Raw genomic sequence first — 22,492 nt, 5'->3', positions numbered from 1 at the left:
TTTGGACTAGACAAGTGTGCTGCATTAATAATGAACAGAGGAAAAATAAGAAAAACAGAAGGAATAGAACTGCCCAATGGAAGCAAGATCATGGTGATTTCTGTGGCCCCTATGGTGTTGAGGTGCTCTTCAAGGTGTTTTGGAATTGCACCTAGGACGCCAATTACCACTGGGATTATTTTGGTCTTCTGCCACAGCCTTTCAATTTCAATTTGTAGATCTTTGTATTGTGATTTTTTTCTATTTCTTTTTCTTCAATTCTGCTATCACCTGGTATTGCTGTGTCGATTATTTTAACTTGTTTTTCTTTCTTCTCAACTACAGTTATATCTGGTGTATTGTGTGGCAGATATTTATCTGTTTTAGTCGGAAGTCCCCGACCTCCTCCTCCTCCTCCTCCCCCTCCTCCTCCTCCTCCTTTTTTTTTTTTTTTGCTCAAAGCACCCCCTAAAGTTTATCTATATTGCTAGTTACAGACAGAGTCAAAAATTACAATCTCAGAGCAAATAAACATCTCCTCTTATATTACAAAAAAGTTGAGCTAAAATGAAACTGTCTCTTAAGCATTCTCTTTGCTGAGCCCACATATTATTTAACAAATTGAAATCATATATCTAAAATGTTATCCACAGGAGATGGTTGCATCCCCTATTGATTTATTTTTCACAGCAATGTCTAAAATTCAAAATGCTTTCCAGACTTAGTACAAAGACAGGCAGGTTGTTTATATTGTAAGTTTCATGCAGGTTGAGAAGTGTTGGGATAGGTTTCAGTGACTGTTGCATCAGTGAAATGCTAGCAGCCTGTAGAATTGTGCCAGCTTGGAATCCAAATAAAATATGGTTGTGTAACATGGTGTTTTGGCATGATTGTGCAGGTAATCTTGTTAGAAGTAGGTGCATTAATATCGCATATCACATCAACCTGATTTGCATCAGAAAAATGGACAGACAGGGATAGGGAATATCATATATTGGCTTGCACATTTTTATTATTATTTTCAGTACCAGGACTGCATCCTGGAATATGGGCAGAAAAGTATATGTACATATGTGCAGAATGCCTTTCATTTATCACTCATTAACTGCAGTCACCCACATACTTAGAATTCAGGAGCAGGTTGCCTTTCAGCACATGCTTAGGCGAGATTTGCAGTTTTAGAGTTGAGCCAACATCCTTTCCTCAAAAAATAAAAAATACTTCTGGTTTTCTCCCTACACTTTTGTTCCCACAAAATAAAGATGTATTTTTAATTGATTGATTGATTGATTGATTGAAGGTAAAGTGTGCCATCAAGTCGATTTTGACTCCTGGTGCCCACAGAGCCTTGTGGTTTTCTTTTGGTAGAATACAGGAGGGGTTTACCATTGCCTCCTCCCACGCAGTATGAGATGATGCCTTTCAGTATCTCCTATATCGCTGCTGCCCGATATAGTAACAGCGAGGATTCAAACCAGCAGCCTTCTGCTTGTTAGTCAAGCATTTCTCCAGTGCACCATTAGGTGGCCTTAATTGATTTACCAGCACAATTTACCACAAGCAATTTACCAGTGGACAAAAGCACTGTTTTCGTGTGTGTGTTTTAAGTTCATCAAGATGAACATAAGAAAAGCCTTGGCTGGATCAGGCCATCCAGTCCATTATTCTGCCTTATAGTGGCCAACCAGGTGTATCTGGGAACATTATTGATGCATTAAGGGAGAAGATGGAGGATCAAGGAACTTCCATTGGCCACACTTCTCAATGCCCTGTTACTGAAATTCCTTTGAACTGGCTTCCCCCCAGTTTCAGTCAGGAGATAGAGAACCAGCCAATAGTTAAAACATTTAATTTGCATTTAACACCGAGGCTCTGGGGGGAAGGTTCAGAGAAGGAAAATCAACAAATGCTTTTAATAAAAAAACATTGTATGCTTGAGATGATTTTGTCACAGATTTTTTCTAGTTAGATGATCTTCCACACCCCAGCATTTAGATTAACCTTAAACTACATTAGGCATGGTGTGGCATAAGACTGGAGGGTGTAGTTTTCCCCAGGATAATTGAAGGTATGGAGTTTTCTGTCGAGTACAACAGTTGTAGTCCATGGTTTGCTGCCTTTTCTAGAAAAGCCATAGTGTTTGTTGGAAGAGTGAATGCCTTATGAACTGTTGCTATTTGACAAGGGAGAATAGCGATGAAAAGGTAAGAGCAGAAGCAGAGTATTAACGGAGACTGCAGGAATAAAAAGAAAACAACAGATATCTTTGGTGGGTGGGGACAGAAAGAAAAGAAGTAGTGGAGTCAGGACTGCTGAGAGAAAGAGAGTGTATTGTCGGTGCATAGAGAAAAGGGCTTAAAAGTGAGTAGGCGAAACTGAAATCATTTGAGTGACAAAAATGTGTTTCTGTGGTTGATATAGTGGTGCAATCCTCTTAGATTAATAAAATTGAAAACGTGGCTTTCAGACTTATTCGAGTTGGGCATCTTGCCATAGATAATTACAGCTACAGTGCCAGAGTGACAGGTAGATTAATTATGCCTTGAAATAGCCAGACAGATGTAGTTTTAAATTGACAATTTGCTGGTCTTCATTCTCAGCCCTTTATCCCAGCATCCACTCAAGTGAATGAAACATCTCTTGAATTAAAGACCTCTTGAAACATCTTGAATTAAGAGTTAGTAATTTTAACATTATTTTTTTCTCATAAGGGCACACATGAACGCACACAAAATCTCGATGGGGTACCTGAGTTGAATGTTTGCAACAAAAGGGCTACACTTGTTTTTTTGGTTTTTTTTTTAAGGTTGGGAACCCCTGCGTTAAGAAATGAGTAAATATTATATTCTTACAAAGAGGCACTGTTGTGCCTCTCTTGGGACTCAAGGCATGGTTATAAAGCTGGCAGTCTTCCCATAAACAATTGACAACCACAGGTTTAATATCCAAATAAAAATATACTTTATTGGTTACAGTGTGAGGCTTGAATAACTTGAATATGCAGGACATTCCCATGTGACATAGAACCACATGTCTGGACACTACTCTTGACCTCTTCTATAGGTTATTATACTTGTAATGAGTGTGGATGCTAACATGTGTATGCTATACTAAAAGATGGAGGAGGGGAAGTGGGAAGGAAAGAGGGGAAATCAGACCAAGACAGATCCAAACTACATTCGGAAAGAAAGGAGGGCAGGGTTGGGGGGAACATCCATGGAAGGAACAAGGGATTGCCAGAGACGAGCTCAAACAAATTCAGATTAACAGACAATGTAGGGTTGGGGATGGGGAGCAGAGAACAGTGAGAGACAAAAGCAGAGAAGACCAACCAAAGCTGGGGAGAAAAGGCAACTTGACCCAATTGGAGGGTCAGGGAAGGGAGCAGAAGGTGATACACACCTGAAGAGGTTTGGACATAGGAATCAGATTGGCCCCATCTTGATTTCTATTGAAGGAAGTGGGGGCAATCCAAGGGAGAAACTCAAACAGACTTGGGTAGAAACAGTAGGGAAGGTCACAGAGAAACTACTTACTAGGTTTGAGACAGGGTCACCGCTCGGTTTCAGGTGGGCTTATGCGACTGAGGTGGAAGTGGGGAATTACAGAAGATTTCTTGGATAGGAGAGTTTGGTTATGGAAAGAACAATGATTTTTAGGAATAGGCATAAATCTTGACTTAGCATTTTGCTAATAGAGTGAAACCAGTGGTTCCTGGGACTAGGTACCCAAGAGAAGGGCACTCCCTGACTAGCCAGGTGCGTGCCATGAATGGGGCAGATGGCCATTTTTGAACCTGGAATAGTGATAAGAAAAAGGGGGTAAGCAGAGGCAGCTGAGGCTTTCCAGAATTTAGAAAGACATTGTGTGGGTGTTCCAGAGAGGAAAAATTCTACCAAAAATTATTTCTGACCATGTTACTAAAAGCCTGGGGAGGCTCTTTCTGACTGTAGCACACACTCTCGTGAGAGAGTGGTCTGTAGGAGAAGTCCATGTGGTATCAGGACATATAAGAGTTGCAAGATGTTCTTGACCAAACTTTTAAGAGAGTCAGCTGGCCGAGATGGCTTCCTTCTCCTTGCAGATTTCTTTTCTAATGAGTCTGCGGTCTTTTGGGACTGGCTTTTGGTTGGTGGTCCATACAGGGATCCCCTTTTTATTTGGGGAAGGAATTTACCACCCTCCCCATGGGGGTTGGGGATGTACCCCTTTTCCATGAATCTATAAAGGATAGAACTCAGGAAGCCTTCTAACCTGGCTAGTTGGATTCCTGCCTCTCTACGTCCATATGCATACATACACATTCACACCCAGGATGGGAGAGTGACATTGGGGATTAAACATAGTAGATTCCCAGGAGCGGGGAGCGGGGAAGGGGCACTCTCTATAATTACCCAACTGAGGTGAGGTGCAAGGAAGCCACATCTCAGTGGAAGGATGGTGAGGTGCGATGAGAAGGCAAAAAGAGATTCATTTCTAGAATTAATCCAAAGATTGCATGCCTTGTATGGGGCTGGTGGGTGTAATTTATAGGATAACAAAATGGGATATTCAAGGGACACTGAAGTAATCCCCAGTTACTGATTACCTAAAGACACTTACCGTGTAAGACAATTGAAAAATAGGTAATGGGGTGGGAAAATGGGAAAAAAACTAGACAAAAAGAGAGTTTTATTTTGATAGCCAAAACTGGTTTTGGGAAGCTTTCCTGTTTGCCTTTGGGCTTAGAAGGATTTGATGAATCAATGGGGTTGCTGTATGGAGGAGGAATGTGAAGGAATGTAGAAACATGTTGGGAAAATATAGGCAATGGAGATCTGAGCCCGTAAGTCTCATGAATAGCTAAGAGTGACTGTGTGGGAATGTCTGTTTTATATGTACGGGGGGCAAACTTTTGTAGACCCCCAAATTGATAGGAACCTGCCTCCATGCTTCCTTCTGTAGCTGACTCCCTAAATATTCTTTGGCTTGTGTATAAAACACCATTTCTTCCTGGAACTTACTGCATATGAACTCAAGTTACTCCATGCCAAACACCTCTTAGAGGAGTGTTTCAAAGGGTATTCAGACAGCCCAAAAATGAAATTCTGTAACAAGATTACTATGAAGTTTTTTTTTAAATGAGACAAATAGAAGGTTGATTTATAGCTGCTTCCTCCATAGACACAAAGAAATTGTATGTAGATTTAAAAGCAAATGTTAAGTTTTTCTTAAAGGTTTATTCAGCAACAACTCCATTTTATTCTCCTCCTTTCCCTCTTCCCTACACTCTCTACAGGACACTCACTGGGACAAACTAAATACAGAAGATTAATAGATATAATATAACACATCTCTCCCCTTTATAACAACCAAAATTAAAATAGATTTAAAATTTAGTGACAACATCTTGAAGTATTTTAGGTGGTCTCCAGTCACTCACATTTCTCCTAATTATTGGGTTCTCTGATAAAGGAGCTGTTTGTTCTGCTGGTATGGAGGATTGTCCATCACTTTCATCAGCATGGTCAAAACTAGAGGAAAGATCATAGGAACACAGGAAACTGCCATATACTGAGGCAGACCATTGGTCTATCTAGCTCAGTATTGTCTTCACATTGTCTTAGCTCATTGGTCTATCTAGCTCAGTATTGTCTTCACAGACTGTATTGTCTTCACAGACAGCCCTATCTTGGAGAAACCAGAAAGGGAACTTGAAACCTTATCCTCAAATTCCTCTTCAGTTCCTCTCTTGAGATCAGACGTCCTGCCCTCTTACATACTCATAGTATGTATGCTGGAGAGTCTCAAACTTTCCATCATCCAATATGACAAAAGCGCCTCAGATTTTGATTATTTGTTTTGGTCCAGAATATCAGGAACATCCTTTTCTCACTATAAGGCAGCCATGCATGAACAAAGTCCTCCACTTGAAATGTTTGCTGTTTCACACCCCGTTTCTGATCTACATACAGTTTATATTTTTGTTGCTTCTCCATTACCTAGTTACAAATCTCTGCATCCTCAGAGTAAGATGGCATGGAAACCCTATCAATTGTTGCCATTGGATAAATTTTGTGATAGCTTTGCATCCTCTCAGTAGTTCAAAAGGTGATTTTCCTGTTGTAGAATGAGGAGTAGTTCGATAAGCAAATAGAGTTTCAGGGATTTTCCCCTTCTGGGGTTGTTGTTGTTGCATAGTAGACAGTTATAAACTTTCTTTCACTGATCTGCTCATTCTTTCCAATAAGCCATTCCTTTGAGGATGGAACAAGGAAAGAGTCTTGTGTTTTATCCCATGCTTATGCAAGTATTGTCCCATTTCAAATGAGGTAAGCTGTGTCCCATTGCCAGTCACTGTTTCTTTAGGAAGATCTTCCCTTTCAAAAACTACAGTCATTAACTGGATCACCTTGTTTGTGATAATGTTGTCAGCAAATGAAACTTCTGACCACCTGGAATCGTAATCCACCATCACTATAACAAAACTTTGTTTTGCAGGTTGTTTATCAAAAGGCTCTATTATAGCCACAACAGGTTTTCTCCAGGGACCATTGGGATACTCTACTAGAGTCAAGGGGGTGGTAAAAGTCTTCTGTGATTTGCTAAATACAGCACAACCCATGGAGTGCTGGATTACATTTTCAATATGTTTGTCCACACCTGGCCACCAAAAACCTTCTCTGATTCTCTTTTTAGTCAAGCTCATGCCCAGGTGATCTTCATGGGCAATTTTGATCTCTTTTGCTTGTAAGGAGGTTGGCACCACCAAATGATCAGTCCTCTGCTCATTGAGAAGGGACAACTCACTCGCTACGTGTATGTATGGTTGAAGATGTTCAGATACCCTGTTTTTGCGTGGCCATCATAAGAAAAGCCCTGCTGGATCAGGCCCAGGGCCTATCTAGTCTAGCATCCTGTTTCACACAGTGGCCTACCAGATGCCTCTGGGGAGCCAACAGGCAAGAGGTATGTACATGTCCTCTCTCCTGCTGTTACTAACCTGCAACTGGTATTTAGAGGCATCTTGCTTCTGAGGCTGGAGGTGGCCCATCCATTAGTTATGTAAGGTTTAAGTTCAGTAAGCACTTGATCAGCATTGAGGGATGCTTTCCATTCAGAAAATGTGATCATTCCATGAGAGGATGAAGCTAGTTGTGCAATTACTCATCTTCTGGGATCTCCTCATGGCCTGGAAGTGGAAGTAGCGATAAACAATCTGCAGTTGTATTCCAAAGACCTGGAAGATATTTCACCTGGAAGTCAAAATTCATAAATCTGGTGATCCATTTGGCTATTCTTGGGATTTCTTGACTGGATCCCCAAATAGTAAATAAAGCAGATAGGGGTTTATGGTCTGGCTGTAAAGTGAATTTTCTGCCACACAAGTAAGTCCTGAAGTGCCTCACTGCCCAGAAACATGCTAGAGCTTCTTTGTCAATCACAGAATACATCTGCTCTAAAGCAGTAAGCACTCTGGAAGCAAAGGTGACTGTAACTTCCCTGTCCCCTTTTTGCTGGATGAAAACAGCACCCAAACCATATTCAGAATCATCAGTGGTTATAATAGTGTGCCTGTTGGTGTCAGAAGAAGTGAGAGCAGGGCTTTCAGCAATGGCCGATTTGATGGTGTGAAGACTAGCCTTGCAGGATGCATCCCAGTTAAATGTTACATTCTTTTTAAAAAGTATGAAATGGAGCAACTTTGAAGGCAAATTGTCTAACAAATTTAGAGTAATGCAGAGGCCTAAAAATGATAAAAGTGTATCCTTATTGTGTGGCTCTGGTGCTTCCTGAATAACTTTCACCAAGTCTATTTGGGGATGTATGCCACTCTGAAAAAGTGTGTGTCCCAAGTACATTACCGAGTGTGTGCAAAACTGACATTTCTCTGCAGAGATAGTAAGTCTGTGTTGCTGAAGTTTTCGTAAGACTTCTGTCAGGTTAGCATTATGTTCTTCAATGGTTTTGCCATATACTAAAAAGGCATCCTGAAAGTGACGCCATATGTATTTCCAAAAATTGCATGCATCATTTGTTGAAATACTGAAGCTGCAGAGACTATTCCAAATGGCAGTCTTTTGTATTGGAAAAATACTCTTTGAGGTAATGAAGGTTGTGTATTTGTGAGAACATTTGAGCAGAGGAATTTGATGATAGGCTGAAGACAAGTCCAAAGTTGTAAACATGGAGGCCTCTTCCAGAGTAAGCAGCATTTCATTAATATTGGATAATGGATGGATGACAATTAACTACCATGTTGGAATTCACATCTCTTACATCTACACACATTCGATGTGTACAATTTGATTTCCGCACAAGAACAATGGGAAACATGCATTCTGATGAATCAACAGGCTCTATGATGTCAGCATGCTGTAGTCTTAAGAGCTCCTCTCAAGTGGTTGGCACAATGCAATGGGTACATTCCTCATTTTGTGTTGTGCAAGTATTACATATGCCTTCATCTGAATTTTATGTTTGAAATGTATGGCAATACCAGGAATGTCAGCAAAAATATCTGAGAAATCAGCAATCATCAGCATATGGATGCATAATCATCTGTAATACAGTTCCATAATATTTGTGTCTAAGAGTCTATATGTCACAAAAAGGAGCTTCAATATTGGGCTGGAAACATCAGAACGCACTACAAATCTTTCCGTACTATATTTGTGTCTAACACACAAATAGTACGGAAAGATTTATAGAGCGTTCTGATGTTTCCAGCCCAATATTGAAGCTCCTTTTTGTGACATATAGACTTTCCCTTCTGCAGTCCTTTGTATTCCAGGACAGCAGTGAAGTATCCATTTATGGCATTGGGGAACCTCCATATCCTCCATGAGTGGATGGATGTCTGAAGGCTGGGAGTACAGAAAGGCTGGAAGTGCAGATCTGATATAGTAAGGAATTTCTTGTAAACTAGATGGGAAATGATGGTGTACGGAGAACTAGAATCACTTCATGGCCATTAAGTTTTACTTGACAGTGTGGAGAGGCAGCCTCTAATTCTGTCACACTTAAAACGCTGTGAGGAAGCGGATCATCTGCCTAATCCTCCTCATATGGTGAATCAGTAATGAGGTGGACAACAGACCTGTGTCCCCTTTTTTTCACCTTTCTCAAGTGCAAAATTGGCTTTGTGGGCAGAGTCTCCACATTGGTAGCATTGGTAGCTCCTCCTTTCTTATGCTGTCACTTCCTGAGGCAATGCCATATGAAAAGATTGGGCTTGGAAGGGTTTAGACTGAACAGCCTGGATTTAAGCAAGTTGGTTTTGGGGTACCAAAGATAGTGATTTGGCACAATGAAGAGCATTTCCCACCCTCCTAGCCAACTCTATAACTTTTTCCAAGGTAGGTTTCCATTACAATAGCAGGGTTTTTTTACACAGTTTGGAGCAGTTAGTTTTCATAACAATCTGATCCCTGATCATTTCATCAATAAAACTGGCAAACTCACAGGTTACACTGAAGACATGCAATGCTGTAACATACTGATCAATAGATCCACCAGGCAGTTGGGATCTAGGATAGAACTTGTAACATTCAGCAGTCACATTCAAAGTAGGATTGAAATGATCATCTAAGGCTTGAAGAGCAGCTTCATAAGAATTGGCATCCCCTTCCAAGTTGGCAGGAAAGGGCAAATGATTATATATTTTCTGATCTTCAGGGCCCAGGCAATGGAGCAATATGGGCTTCTGCTTAGCTGGGTAAAATCAGAGGTCTGTATAGTGAGATAATTGCAGAAATAGAACCTCCATTGTTTCCAGGGAAGAGCAGGTTCTCCTGGGGTGGACAAGAAAAAAGGTGTTAGTGGGATCTGAGCCATGCTGTAGTGAACAACTGAGTCCAGGACTGATATGGGAAAAGTACTTTCAGGGATTGTACAGGTTAGGAAACTGGAGTAATAATCAGCAGCAGTGATTGTAGAAAGCAGTTCAGGAATGTAGACCCAGTAATGCAATGAAATGAGGCTGCAGGAACATTCACAAGCTTTGTAGGTTCACACACTTAGCTAGTTCAAAATCTCATCACCAATTTTTTTATAGCTGCTTCCCTCATAGACACAAATAAATCTTATGTAGATTTAACTAAAGGTTTATTCATTAACAACTCCGTATTATCCTTCTTCCCCTCTCTCCTACGCTCTCTGCAGGATCCCCATTGGGATAAACATCCAAACAACTAAATACAAAATATTACTGGATGGAATACAACAAGGGTGTCCTTTAAAAAGGGAAAATGTATCAATATTGTATCTAGTTTCCTTGTTTCTAGTGTTTTGAATATTGTATACAATTAAATAGGCCCAGATGGATCTTAATGAATTAAAGCCTGTTTCTGTTCACACACTAATAGAATTTCACACAGTCATTAGTGTATGTAAATTTTCTTGGCAAATCATTACAAGTTTCCTTTAATGTCTAGCTTTCTGTTGATTTGGATGCTGCATCAGCTAATTTTGCTATTCCAGTACTCAGTGAAAAGTTTTAAATTTGAGTTAAATAGGAATAGTTTCCTTTAAGCTATTAAGACTTAAGTGGGACATTATCCAATACAGTCTGAACCTCTGGAATGCTTAAATTAGAAAGCTTAGAAGCACTTAAAATTCTTCCATATTAAAGGGAGGCATCAGGTTGACATCTAGGGCTGTGCATGACCACAAATTCCAAAACTGATCTGATCGGTTTAGAAACTGCACTGCCATCACATTGCTGTTGTGGCACGGCCAACTAGGTATGTGTATGGAACCGGAGGTTGCCAGTTCAAAGGGGGTGGGTGGGGTAGCTTTAAGGACTGGGGAGGGTGCTTCCCCCCGCCACCCCTTTTTAGGGATTTGAATAGAACCAGTTCTGCACACCCCTATTAAATTATAAGATAAATTAGACCTGAAAGTAAGGGGAAATGGTAGAAGGGGCAAACAACATCTTTTATCTTTCCTAGTGAGAAGGCTTCCAAAAGTGGAAGATGGAATTGAATGGTATGGTCTTTATCCCTCATCTACAGAAATAGTGCTCAGTGAATTGCAGTACTGGTTTCTTGTAGAGAAGTCATGTGTTAAGGTCATTATTCTGTTTATTATGGATGAGTACTTTCTACATACATAAGCAACAATGAAAGTTCTTATTTAAACCAGTGTGGTGTAGTGATTAAAAGTATTGGACTTCTGTAGGGAGACCTGAGTTCAAACCCCCACTCAGCTGTGAAGCTCACTGGGTGACTTTGGGCTTGTCAATTTCTCTTAACTTGGTCTGTCTCATGGGGTTGCTTTATGGAAAAAATAGGAGAGGAAGCAAGCCCTGTATGCTGCCTTGAGTTTCTTTGAAGAAGGAATGGATAAAAATCCAAGAAATAGTAAACTAGTCTTAACTCTGGATCAGTGTTCGCTCTAATTTTTTTTTTCATCTGTGTGTGGAATGAATTTTGTTTTAGGTGGGAGGATCAAGGCAGTGTGTACACATATGCATTCAGAATGGGGCCTTCTCAGCTGGTGTAGGAGATCATCCAATGTGGGATTATGTCCCTCCATGTGCTCCAGGAGGCAGGAAGTAGAATTAATTGAAGATCCTATAACAACCCTTGTGGGCGGATCTTCTCAGTTTTACTTCCTGCCTCTGCTCCAGAGAGTCACACTTACTACAGCTTGTTCTGCTTGCTCATTTTATCTCCTTGCTGATTCCTTATTCTAGTTTCCTTCCCACACTTTGACCTCTCGCTTTTGTCCTTATCCTTCACTCTGTTCTTGGCTCCTGTTTCTCGCCACCTTTAAAAACAAAAAACACTTATCTTTTTTCTTCGCTGCTTTCAATCTATTGCTGCTTATTTGCCTATGGGGCCCTTCCCCACTCCTGTTCTTCTCTGTTGCTTGCCCTCTTGGCCAGTGTCAGAGCAGAAGAACCTAGGCGTCCTGGCCTTCAGGGAGGGGCATGTCCGCCAACAGCTCTTCCCGCCGAAACCACAGGAGAGCCAAAAACATTCACCGCCGATGGCAGGAGAGGGAGGGAGCCTTGCTGGTGCCAGTGGGCCACAGCGACTCAACTCAACCCCCAAAATTAGGCCCAGAGTGGAGTGCGGGGATCCTGAGCACAAGGACCACCACCGGACCTCCCCGATGCCAGGGCAAAGGAGGCACCGGCTCCTTGAGCAGGGGCGATTGCCAACCTCTCTGATGGAGGCCACAAAATTGCCAATCAGGGCTGCCGGGAGGGCACTTGAGGAGGCATACTACCCTCCTCCACCCCTCCTTTCCCCAGCTTCTCAACACGCTACAGTGGAATCATCCCCAGCGTGTGGCCTGTTACTCCTGAGGCAGCAAGCTGGCTGGGCCCAACACCAACAGACGAACTCGGAGGGCGAGGAGCCACAGAACACAGGGATATATAACCCCAGCGCTCTGGCCATGGGGGACCACGCAGAGGCAAAACAGGAGCAGCATCTACAAGGCAAGAGTATACCTCAGCAAAAGGCAGTGAGATCCGACCTTGCCCGGGGGGCGGTGGGACAAGGACTCTGATGTACCGCTGAAACCCCTAAATCCTTATAACACCCCCCCCCAGGGTGATCTGGTCATAGGTGGCCGGGGGTGTGTGTGTGCACCTGATCCTCCGGTCTGGAAGGGCTGGATACAAGAGGCTGTGCAACAATCCTTTGCTGCTGCCCTGAAGGCACAGAAAAATTCTCAGGTTCACAAGAGGACTGGGTACACCTCCTCTTACTCAGATTCACAAGCAGGGCACCCACTTCACAAGAAGCGCAAGAAGACAGGGGTCCTGCATGCCCACCACAAGAGCAGAGCAGTCAGATCCTCTGAGGATTTGGGAGAAGAATCCTAAGACCTGTTTAACCCTTGTGAGGGCAGGGACTGTTCCATACAGGGTGAACTGGACTCTGACTCATCCTCTTCTGAGGAAGGCGAACTACCAGATGACCCTGTATCTAATATGCATAACCAGGGGCTCTCTTTGTTGGAGGACTTCCAGCTTCTAATAGCTGTGCTGGGTATAAAACCGCTTCTGGCAGATCAGTGTTCCACAATATCTGAGGGATCATTGGTGCTGCCTAAACTTAAGGCTCCACAGACTAAATCAGTGATGCTGGAGGGTTTCACTAACACAGTTAAGGAGGAGTAGACCTCTATATCCACATCCAAATGGGCCTCTGCACTGGCTAATAGGCTTTATAATTTTGAGGACGAGACTGTAGATTTGCTTAAAGCACTCCTCACAGACGCCCCTTTGGGGGCACTCCTCCGTGGAGTGGTGGTCTCCAGGGATGGGGATTCTACACTCAAAGACCTGGCAGACAAAAAGGCAGAGGCTGCACTGCACAGGGCCCACAAGTCCATGGCAATGGCAATTAGAGCGGATTTTACAGCTTCTCTGGTTTCCTTCAGTGCTATGGATAGATCAACTTCTTTATCTCCAGGTAGGGCTGAGAAATTCCTGCCTGGTGCGCCAGAGAACTGCTGCTATTGGAGTGGGCAGTACTGAGCTAGATGGACCAATGGTCTGACTCAGTAGCACTTTGAGAGTGTTTTCAGTAAAAGACAATTCAGCTACTTTAGACGGTCTCCTTAAAATCGATGGGAACAGAAATAACGTTTTGTAAAGTTTCTGGACAATTGTTTTCCAAGTTGTCAATTTTTTATTTTCTGCACCACTGCATTAACATTTTCTATGGAGGCTTACAGTGTTTGGCATCAGTTGGTTTTCTTGGCTGGAGCAAGAAAACAGACTCAGTAGTCAGCAATACAGGCATTTGAAAACAAAATAGCCTCAATAGCATTCATTGAATGTTCCTACAAATAAGTTTAGCTTAGGAATTATTCTCTTTTCCCATTCATCACAAATAGATCTGTTCAAAAAGGACTGAGGGTGCTATTATTTAATTCTCAGTGGTCCTGTGCCTTTTCTGAATTGTACTGTCAGCTGTGAGATTTGTATTGTATGAATCTGGCAGAGAAATGTTTCACCACGAGCCAGTAGTCTTTATTATCTACGCTTGAGAACTTCCCAACCTTTTCCTTCATGGCAGTGACTGTGGCACACAACCTGATAGTGATTTGAATGAATCAGGTTATATCCTAGGCTCAGTCCAGTGCTCACAGCTGACTTGGTGCCCATAGAGGTGTTTACTATTGTCCAAACATCTTGCATATGGTTTAAAAAATTTTTAAAATTGTTTTAAATTTCTTGTTTTTGTTTTTAACTAATGTTTTAATGTTTTTATCTTGTTGTAAACCACCCAGAGACGTAGGTTTGGGGCAGTATAAAATATGTTAAATAATAATAATAATAATCCTGTTTATTTAGTCTCACTTGTCTCTTGCCTCCTCTGAGTCCCCTCTTCTTCAGGGGATGAACAGCAGAACAGAGCTCCATGGCACGCATGAAATATTAAATAGAAGAGCAGCAGAAAAGGAAATAAGTGGTGAGGCGATCTGTGTAACAGTGGCTATGGCAATTCATTGGCTAGCTGACTCCTCTGTCCTGTCCACCCATCCCCTTGACTACTTCCATCCCAAGCCAATCAGGCATGACCCAGACCAGCAGCCACAACAATAATAATAATCTGGGGACTAGGCATGTATGTGCACAAAGCGCTTTGTGCACATCCATGATGACAGCGAGTGGGCACTTTAAATGGCACTCCTCGACCACCCCACTCTGGTACTCCTCCGCCACCCCATTGTCACGCTGTTGCTTCCAAACGGCCACACCATCTCTGCAGATAAGCCATGCTGAGGGCTTCCTGCAAGGGAACAGAAAGTTCCCTGTTCCCAACATCCCGCAGGCATCGTTGTCACATAAATGGCATCCACTGGCGGCCACTACTGCTGAGCATCTGCATGTGCGTGGACGCCATTTTCATGATGACAACATCCGTGTGAAGCTGGGAACAGGGAACTTGCTGTTCTTATGCATGAAGCCCCCCGTGCAGCGTGGCTTATCTGCAGAGACGGTAAATGGTATGGCCATTTGGAAGTGACAGCACTTTGGTGGTGGAGAGCACTGGAGGGATGGGTAAAACCTGCCTCCCTCTGTTTAAAGCACCTGCTTACCCCCCACTGAAATATTTCAGCTAGGGGAAACTCGAATTATTTCAGCGCCTTGAATTAGAGGCACCAAAATGATTCATGCACATCCCTACTTGAGATAGCAGCAGCAGATTGAGCTACTTTGATGCCTATAAATGAAGAGAGGTGCAATTAATTGCATATTAATTGGTAAACAAATGAGATTCAGAAAAAGACAACACATTGCTTTTTTCAACAGAGCGGGGGAAAGAAGTATTGCCTTCATGGATCTGAAAGGCAAATATATGTATACATTGCATACATATTGTGACTGGCCCTTCCAGTTTGGCAGGTATTTTGTGGTGGTGCCTGCATCTCCTTAACAGAATTTCAAAACTGTTCACAGGCTTCACAAGCTTGCGGACTAGGGGTGTGCGAATCAATTCGGGTACAAAATGAGTTGTACCCGAATATTGCTGATTCAGGCAATTTGTAGACAGAACAAATCACCCCTGTGCTCAATTGCCCAGATTTGGGTACAAAACAAATCAGCCAGATTCAGACCCCAAAAACTTTGAAGATTTTTTCCAAAAACCTCCATTTTGTTGCCAGTTGGAAGTTACCACCCAAATTTCAAAGAAGTTGGGCAAAGGGGTGATTTTTTTTTAAAAGATGATGAATGAACAATGATAGTGGATTCTTAGTTCATTCGTCATTTTGCACCGAAGATGATATGTTGACATCTTTGTTCATTAATCATCTTTGGTGCAAAATGATGAATGACCAGAGAATCCACTATCAACAAAATAGTGGTTTTTCACAACAAAAACCAATACCTCATGGGCTTGTAGTTTTTGGGGTGGTTGGCACTCAATGTGGAGTTATGGGGCTGGTGAAATCCCTATTATTCACTATGGGAAAAAGCTTAAATTTCAAACATTTTTTTAAAAAAATCACCCCCTTTGCCCAATTTCTTTGAGATTTGGGTGCTAGTTTCCACCCATTGGGCACTACCACCCACCTCACTCTTTTGCTCCTGGAACCCCTTTTTTGTCCTGAAACGATTCAGCTTTGGATTGATTTGGATCCAAATAGAATCTGGGGTGATTCGGGGGGGGGCAGATTTGGACCCAAAACAAATCAGGGATGATTCGATTTGGGTACAAATCGAATTTTAAAAAATGATTTGTGTACATCCCTATTGCAGACCTTAGTCATAGGCAAAAGCCTCTGAGATAATATGGAAATAGGAAAGTGAGATTTATACATTTGTATAATCTACTTTCCCCTGGGAAGTTGTGTATAAATGTGCCAATATCTCAAAATATTCAGATATTTGCAGTAGCTAGAGGGATTCAGTAGTACAATTTTGTGAGTATTAAGGTGAAGTTGGTTGCATGACTGAGTAGAGGAAAACAGATCAAATAGTGATACTTCTGTTCTAACTGAATGCAGAAGTAACAAGGTTATATTTATATAAATTAGCGCTCTTATTTATGTAATTGTATCTGAATTAGGTACAGATTATGGCAAAGGATATGTTGTATTATGTAAAAGTCAATGCATATGCCTTCATTTATTGAATGTAATGTCTAAGTAAGCAGGACTTTGTCCTAATCCCTGCCAGCACTTTGGTCCAGATTCCCCTTGTCCACTCCAGTGACATTCAGTGAGCCACATTCATTGCATATGTATCAATATCAAATACCTTTGTTCCTCCTCTGGCCTCTAGTAACTGTTGAGGCAGATAGCCTTGGGATAGCATTCCCTAATGGTGTCCTTGGTTTTTGCCTTCTCTGCTGTCTCAGGCATAAAATTCTCAATCTGGTCTTCCACTTTGTGGAACCACTTGACTGCTAGGCTCCCTAAAGATGAGGTATCTTTGTTAGTCAGCTGCTTGGCTTCCTGAAGGTATAACAGCTAAGGTATAACAGCAAGGTGCCCAGGCAGACACTCAGCTTTTCTGAAGGTATCTCAGGTAGTGCCAAGTTACCTCCCCCCCCTGCCACTTTATAGTGAACAGCTCTTCAGTATCTGCTCTTTTGAAAAGAGCTTCCTTCTACTTCATCTCTCTTCAGCTCTTCTTCCTCCAGAGCTTTCCCTCTCTCCCTGCAAGCTGCTTCGGGTCCACTATTTACACTCCACTCCCTGGAATGTTCAGGTATGTCCAGCCAATCCTATTCCAGCTGCCACCTTTAAATTGATTGGCCAACGCCTTCACCTGTAGAGCTCTTGCGGCTTTAATTTGATTGGTTAGAACCTTCTTCTGTAGGATCATATTCTTATTGGACAGTTATCTGCCAACCCCCCCCCCCCGCTTTGTCAAAGCTGTGGCCTGTAAACAGACGTAGAACCAACCAGACCCTTCACTGGTAACATTGTATCTGCCTCAGTGGATCTCAACATAACAAAACAACAACATTGCTGTACAGGTCCAACTGACACCGATGAAGTCTTCACATATGGTAACACTGAAAAGAAAGAGTGAAATAGAGTTCAAATACCCCTGACTGCTACAAGTTCAGTTATAGGGGGAAGGGGATGAAATGGCATGGAGTGTGTAGGAATTTGGCAGAGGTAAAAAGACAATGCATCTAGGCAGATTATGATGATGAAATGGCTACATTGCCAACTTCTGTATTGGCCTTTAACTACAACTACATGTTTTGACATTAATAGCCGATTATGCTTATCTCCATCCTGTGGAAGGCTTCACCTGCTGATTTCTGCAGATCATGCTGCTATTGAAGGCAAAAGAACAGGCCAGCCTGTTTCTTTTTTAGTCACTTGGAAACCCTGGAATGGCACAGAAAGTAAAAGAGCTGAGCAGATCTCATCAGTGGGCTTTTTAGCCTGTTGAAGTGCAATGAAGTGTGTGTTTAAATGCTGATGTGTATCATATTGGAGCATCACAGATGAGGCATTCACTAGAAAAAGAAAGGAGAAGCTTCTTCTTATAAAAAGCTTATAAAACTCACTAGCAGCTTTAAGAGGATGGATTTTGCCCACAATCTTCAAATTGCTTGTTTAAAAAAATCAGACTAATCTTGTGTACACCCTCAGTTGTTAGTACTTTGGCTGGGAAATAGATAGTATTTATTGCCTGCTGCACTGAACCATTAGTCACAAGTATTAATTAGTCAAATATACACACACTTATGTGCTCCACATGTAATTCTGTTACATTCATTTTGGTATAACCAGGACATAAGCAAATTGTGTGAAAATCAAGTATGGTTGGAGTCATATATTTTCTAAATTAGTCTCTAAAATTGAAACTTCATTCTGGCCAAAGCATATTTAGCAGGCACAGTATCACAAAGCATAATCTTCGATCAGCTGTAAGGGCACTGGGCCTGAGGAGGGCCATCCACCAGCCCTGCCCTGGACCAGATGTACCTGTCCCACCAGAAATGGCAGCAGAAGCCGGTAGCCCCAGCTGAGCATCCAGGCTGCAGTTCTAAGCAAGCTTGATCTGCTCCCAGGAGTCTAGGAGAGCTGCTGCTAAGTTGCTCAGGAGTTCCAGGATTTGCCGCTGCTGCTGCTAAGAAGTGAAGCAGCAAAGACCTTACGTGAACACGAGAGAGAGAGAAACAAAAAAATTCCTTTCTGCAGAGCGGTATATGTTTGAGCCACAGCCATGTCGGCATACTTGAGGCATTTCTCAGTTGTGGGTGATGATCTTGACCAGTTAAGTACATGGGAGTGGAAAGAAGAAGATGGAAGGAGGACACCGGAGGTCATCATTAAAGTAGATACTGTACCTGGGCCACTAACTTTCCGGGAGATGATGAGAAAGCTGTTCCATTCAAACACATTTCAGATTGTAGTTGTCTGTTTTGTTATCTTGGATGCCTTGTTTACAATTGGGCTAATGCTTATGGATTTTAAGGTCATCCATCCAGACAAAGATGATATTGCACCAAAGGTCTTACACTACCTGAGTTTTTTAATTGTAACCCTCTTCCTGATGGAAGTTGCCTTTAAACTCTTTGCCTATCGCCTGGAATTCTTCCACCATACATTCGAAGTCCTGGATGTCATAGTGGTCATCATTTCTTTTGCCCTCGACATCACTGTCCTGGTTGAAGAACGTGACTTTGGAGGCCTTGGATTTCTTATCCTTCTCAGGCTGTGGCGAGTGGCCAGGATTATAAATGGAATACTTATTTCTTTTAAGAAACGCTCAAGACGTTTACCCCTGAAACAATCCAATCTCCAGAATACCCCAAAGATCCAACAGCTAGAAAGGAGCTGAGCAGAGAAGGAGCTAGAGCTGCAAGTGGCAGAGTGTGCTGTGCATTAACCTTAGCAGCCGCAATGCTTCACCAGTGTTTTGTGGTCTTAGAAGTGGAAGAGCAGAGGCACATAGGCAATATGCATGTGCAGGTACATTGCTGCATTTTGCATTGGAAAGACTGTCTCTGGCCCATGCAGTAAAGAAACTGAGCTTGGCTTGCTCTACTTAATTGTGGTAGCAACAGCCAACAGCTCAGGAAAAGAAAGTTACTGAATAACTTGCTGACTGTGCAGTCCTACTCTGAAGCAGCAGCAGGTTATGTGGTGCCAGAGTGAGGAGTACTCTCCAAGTTCAACAATGTGTGTATGAAAGAGAGACTTGCATGCAGAGATTCACCCTCTTCTTCCTTTCTCTTCCCTCCATTTCTTCTGTATTCAATTTCCATTTTATTTTGTGGCATTTTAACTTGCTTATTTTCTCTCCCCCCCCACCCCATTTAACACAAAGTTACTAGAGAGTCAGTCCAATTTGGTTTAATGGAATTTACTTCTAGTATGCTTACAGTTGCACATGTACACACACAGAAAAAGAGACATCCCCTTTCTTTCCCTCCAGTTGTTATGTTTTCCTTCTTGTGATAAATATCTCAGTTCTCCCCTGCCATCCTTTTAATGGCCTGCCTTATTTACAGTAGATTCTTTCCTTTCCCTACTATCCTTAAGTAGAGCAAGCCAAGCTCAGCAGTAATCATGTTGTGAAATTTGTGTTATCCTCAGTTACTGCTGTTGTGAACTGTAATGCCTAGTTAATTCTGTTGTGAATTGCAGTATCTAAACAAACTTTATATGTTTGGCGAATACCAATTTGCATGGCTGGACCAAATACCTGTTCTGCAATCTGCAGCATTTGAAAGTACTTCTCCATTGTCAAGTCCCAAGAGTATTTATTGTTTAGTAAACTAGTTACATGCAGTAGTGATACTTCCAATATTGCTGCCTTTGAATCTTGACATTAAAAGATTTGCAGCAGAGTGGATTATGGTATGGTAGCCATACAATTTTGAAATCGCAGCTTTAAAGAACAGTTCACTCTTCATTCTGAAAGTGTAACTATTTCATAAGAGCCTTAAAAAAAAATTGAATTCAAGGCCATGGGGAAAGTCCCCCACTGCTCCGAAAAGCTTCCGGGCCTTCACACCTTTGTGACACACCTTTGCCTGGATTGACTTAGATTTTGGCTTTTTGCCACAGCTGTTTTCAGCTGCCTTTCTAACTGGAGAGGAATTGATTCTGGCTGTTTGGTTTTGATGTGTACATTTTCTGCTTATTCCTTATATATTTGTTGTGTTGTATATTATTTAGAAAGCCAATTGAGTTCAAAGTTTGTATTGTTGGAAAGCATTGGTTACTGAAGCATGCCAGTTACTCGCAACTAACATGCTTGCTATAATTAAGATGGTCCAAAGAAAGTACAGTGCTCCCAGTGGTGAGGTATTTTTGCATTGCCACCCATTATGAGAGTCATATTAGAAGAGTATTGTTCTAGTTTTAAAGGGGAAGGCCAAAGAAGGATTGGTTTAATGCTGGTTTTGTTGATCTCTAGCTACTGTTATGGGCCTAGGACCTCTTTTTACTGGTTTCTTTTCAGAGCTGTTCTGTTGGTTAGATGAAGCTTTGCCTGCCTTTCTATTTGGTTGTTTTTTATTGTGATAGTTTTATGTTTTTATTGTGATAGTTTTGATAGTTATTTAGTTTATTATTAGCCCCTGATTTATGTTTGAAGGTAAAACAGGTTGATTTTGGGGAAATAAATAAATAAATAAATAATCTTGGTGCATGCTTTGTTATAGTTTTAGAGCCATCTGCAATATGCAGATATTGCCCCTGCATAATTTGATATGCTGTCCATTCAAGATACATGGCTTTCTGGAGATTGTGCAGCTTTCTGTGAAAGCCTCAGGAGGTAGCCAAAGGAACAGAGTGTGCTTATTTTTAAGAAGTGGGGTTAATCATCCCCAGGAAGGAGCATATGCTCTTCAAGAACTTACTTATGTAACTACGGCGCTAATTCACTGCACTATCATTGGATGATGCTTATAGTTGTGTCCCAGCTGGACTTCCAAGAGGCACTGATTATACTTTAGGCCAGAACAATGTGTCTCTGTGTTCAGATAGTGGAGCAGCTGCAGCACAATGAACTAGAACAAGACTGCTTCTCAATACATCAAGTCACCTTCACTTTGTTGTAGAAGATGGATAGTTATAATGCATTCAATTAGGGTAATGAGATGCAATAGAGGGCAGATCTACTGTATGTTTGATAGTTGTGTAGAAGAAGGGATTTTGGCAGGTGCAACTTTTCTCACTCTTGATGCCTTGTGAACCTGCCTGTAGTCATTTCTCTTCAAAGCTATCAAAAGCCAACAATCCAGTCATCTGTTGCAATATGATCATAATGCCCTCCACATTTCACTTTTTCAGCATGTTAGCTGCCTTGGTTGTTTGTTTGAATGGTTTATATACCACCTTTCAGGCTAAAGCCTCTCAGAGCAGTTCATATGCATTTAAAAGATCTATAAATATACTTTATTTTAAAGATGTATGCCTTGTCTTTTGATCAAAGTAGGTTACAATAGATTATACGGTTCAGTAGAAAACTGTGGTGGTAGGATCTCCAAGAGAGTTTCTAGAGGGATATAACGTTAAAGCCTCTCCCCATTCACTAGTATTTCTGATGCCACCACTGCTGGCTTCATTCAGTTTCTCCAGTGGAGTGAAGAAGATGAATCAACATAAGAACAGCCCTGCTGGATCAAGCCCAAGGCCCATCTAATCCAGTACCCTGTTTCACACAGTGGCCTACCAGATGCCGCTGGAAGCCACAGGCAGGAGTTGAGGACATGCCCTTTCTCCTGCTGTTACTCCCTCGCAACTGGTACTCAGAGGCATCCTGCGTTTGAGGCTGGAGTTGGCTTGTAGCACTCCGACTAGTAGCCGATGATAGACCTCTCCTCCATGAAGTTATCCAAACCCCTCTTAAAGCCATCCAGGTTGTTGGCTGTCACCAGATCTTGTGGCAGAGAATTCCACAAGTTGATTGTGCATTGTGTGAAAAAGTACTTCCATTTGTTGGTCCTAGATTTCCTGGCAATCAATTTCATGGAATGACCCTGGTTCTAGTGTTATGGGAGAGGAAGAAGAATTTCTCTCTATCCACTCTCTCCACAGCATGATTTTATAGACCTCTGTCATATCTCCCCACAGTCGTCTT

General features: G+C 42.0%; 2 protein-coding genes across 6 annotated transcripts in view; both read left to right on the top strand.

The window, feature by feature from the left end:
* The window catches only part of PTPRZ1 (protein tyrosine phosphatase receptor type Z1), a 200,882-nt gene that overhangs the window by 7,066 nt on the left and 171,324 nt on the right, over positions 1 to 22,492 (top strand). The gene's annotated exons all lie outside the window — the stretch shown is intronic.
* LOC128325681 (voltage-gated hydrogen channel 1-like) lies at positions 17,309 to 21,801 on the top strand. Its single transcript, XM_053251336.1, has one exon. The coding sequence runs from the start codon at positions 18,623 to 18,625 to the stop codon at positions 19,238 to 19,240; it is 618 nt and encodes a 205-aa protein (XP_053107311.1). The 5' UTR covers positions 17,309 to 18,622; the 3' UTR covers positions 19,241 to 21,801.

The sequence above is a fragment of the Hemicordylus capensis genome, chromosome 5, assembly GCF_027244095.1.
Source record: "Hemicordylus capensis ecotype Gifberg chromosome 5, rHemCap1.1.pri, whole genome shotgun sequence".
In the NCBI taxonomy this organism is placed as follows: Eukaryota; Metazoa; Chordata; class Lepidosauria; order Squamata; family Cordylidae; genus Hemicordylus; species Hemicordylus capensis.
This window is presented reverse-complemented; position numbering and strand designations above follow the sequence as displayed.

Excerpts from the sequence above, each read along its gene's own strand:
- LOC128325681 (XM_053251336.1), top strand. The coding sequence starts at position 18,623 with ATGTCGGCATACTTGAGGCATTTCTCAGTTGTGGGTGATGATCTTGAC.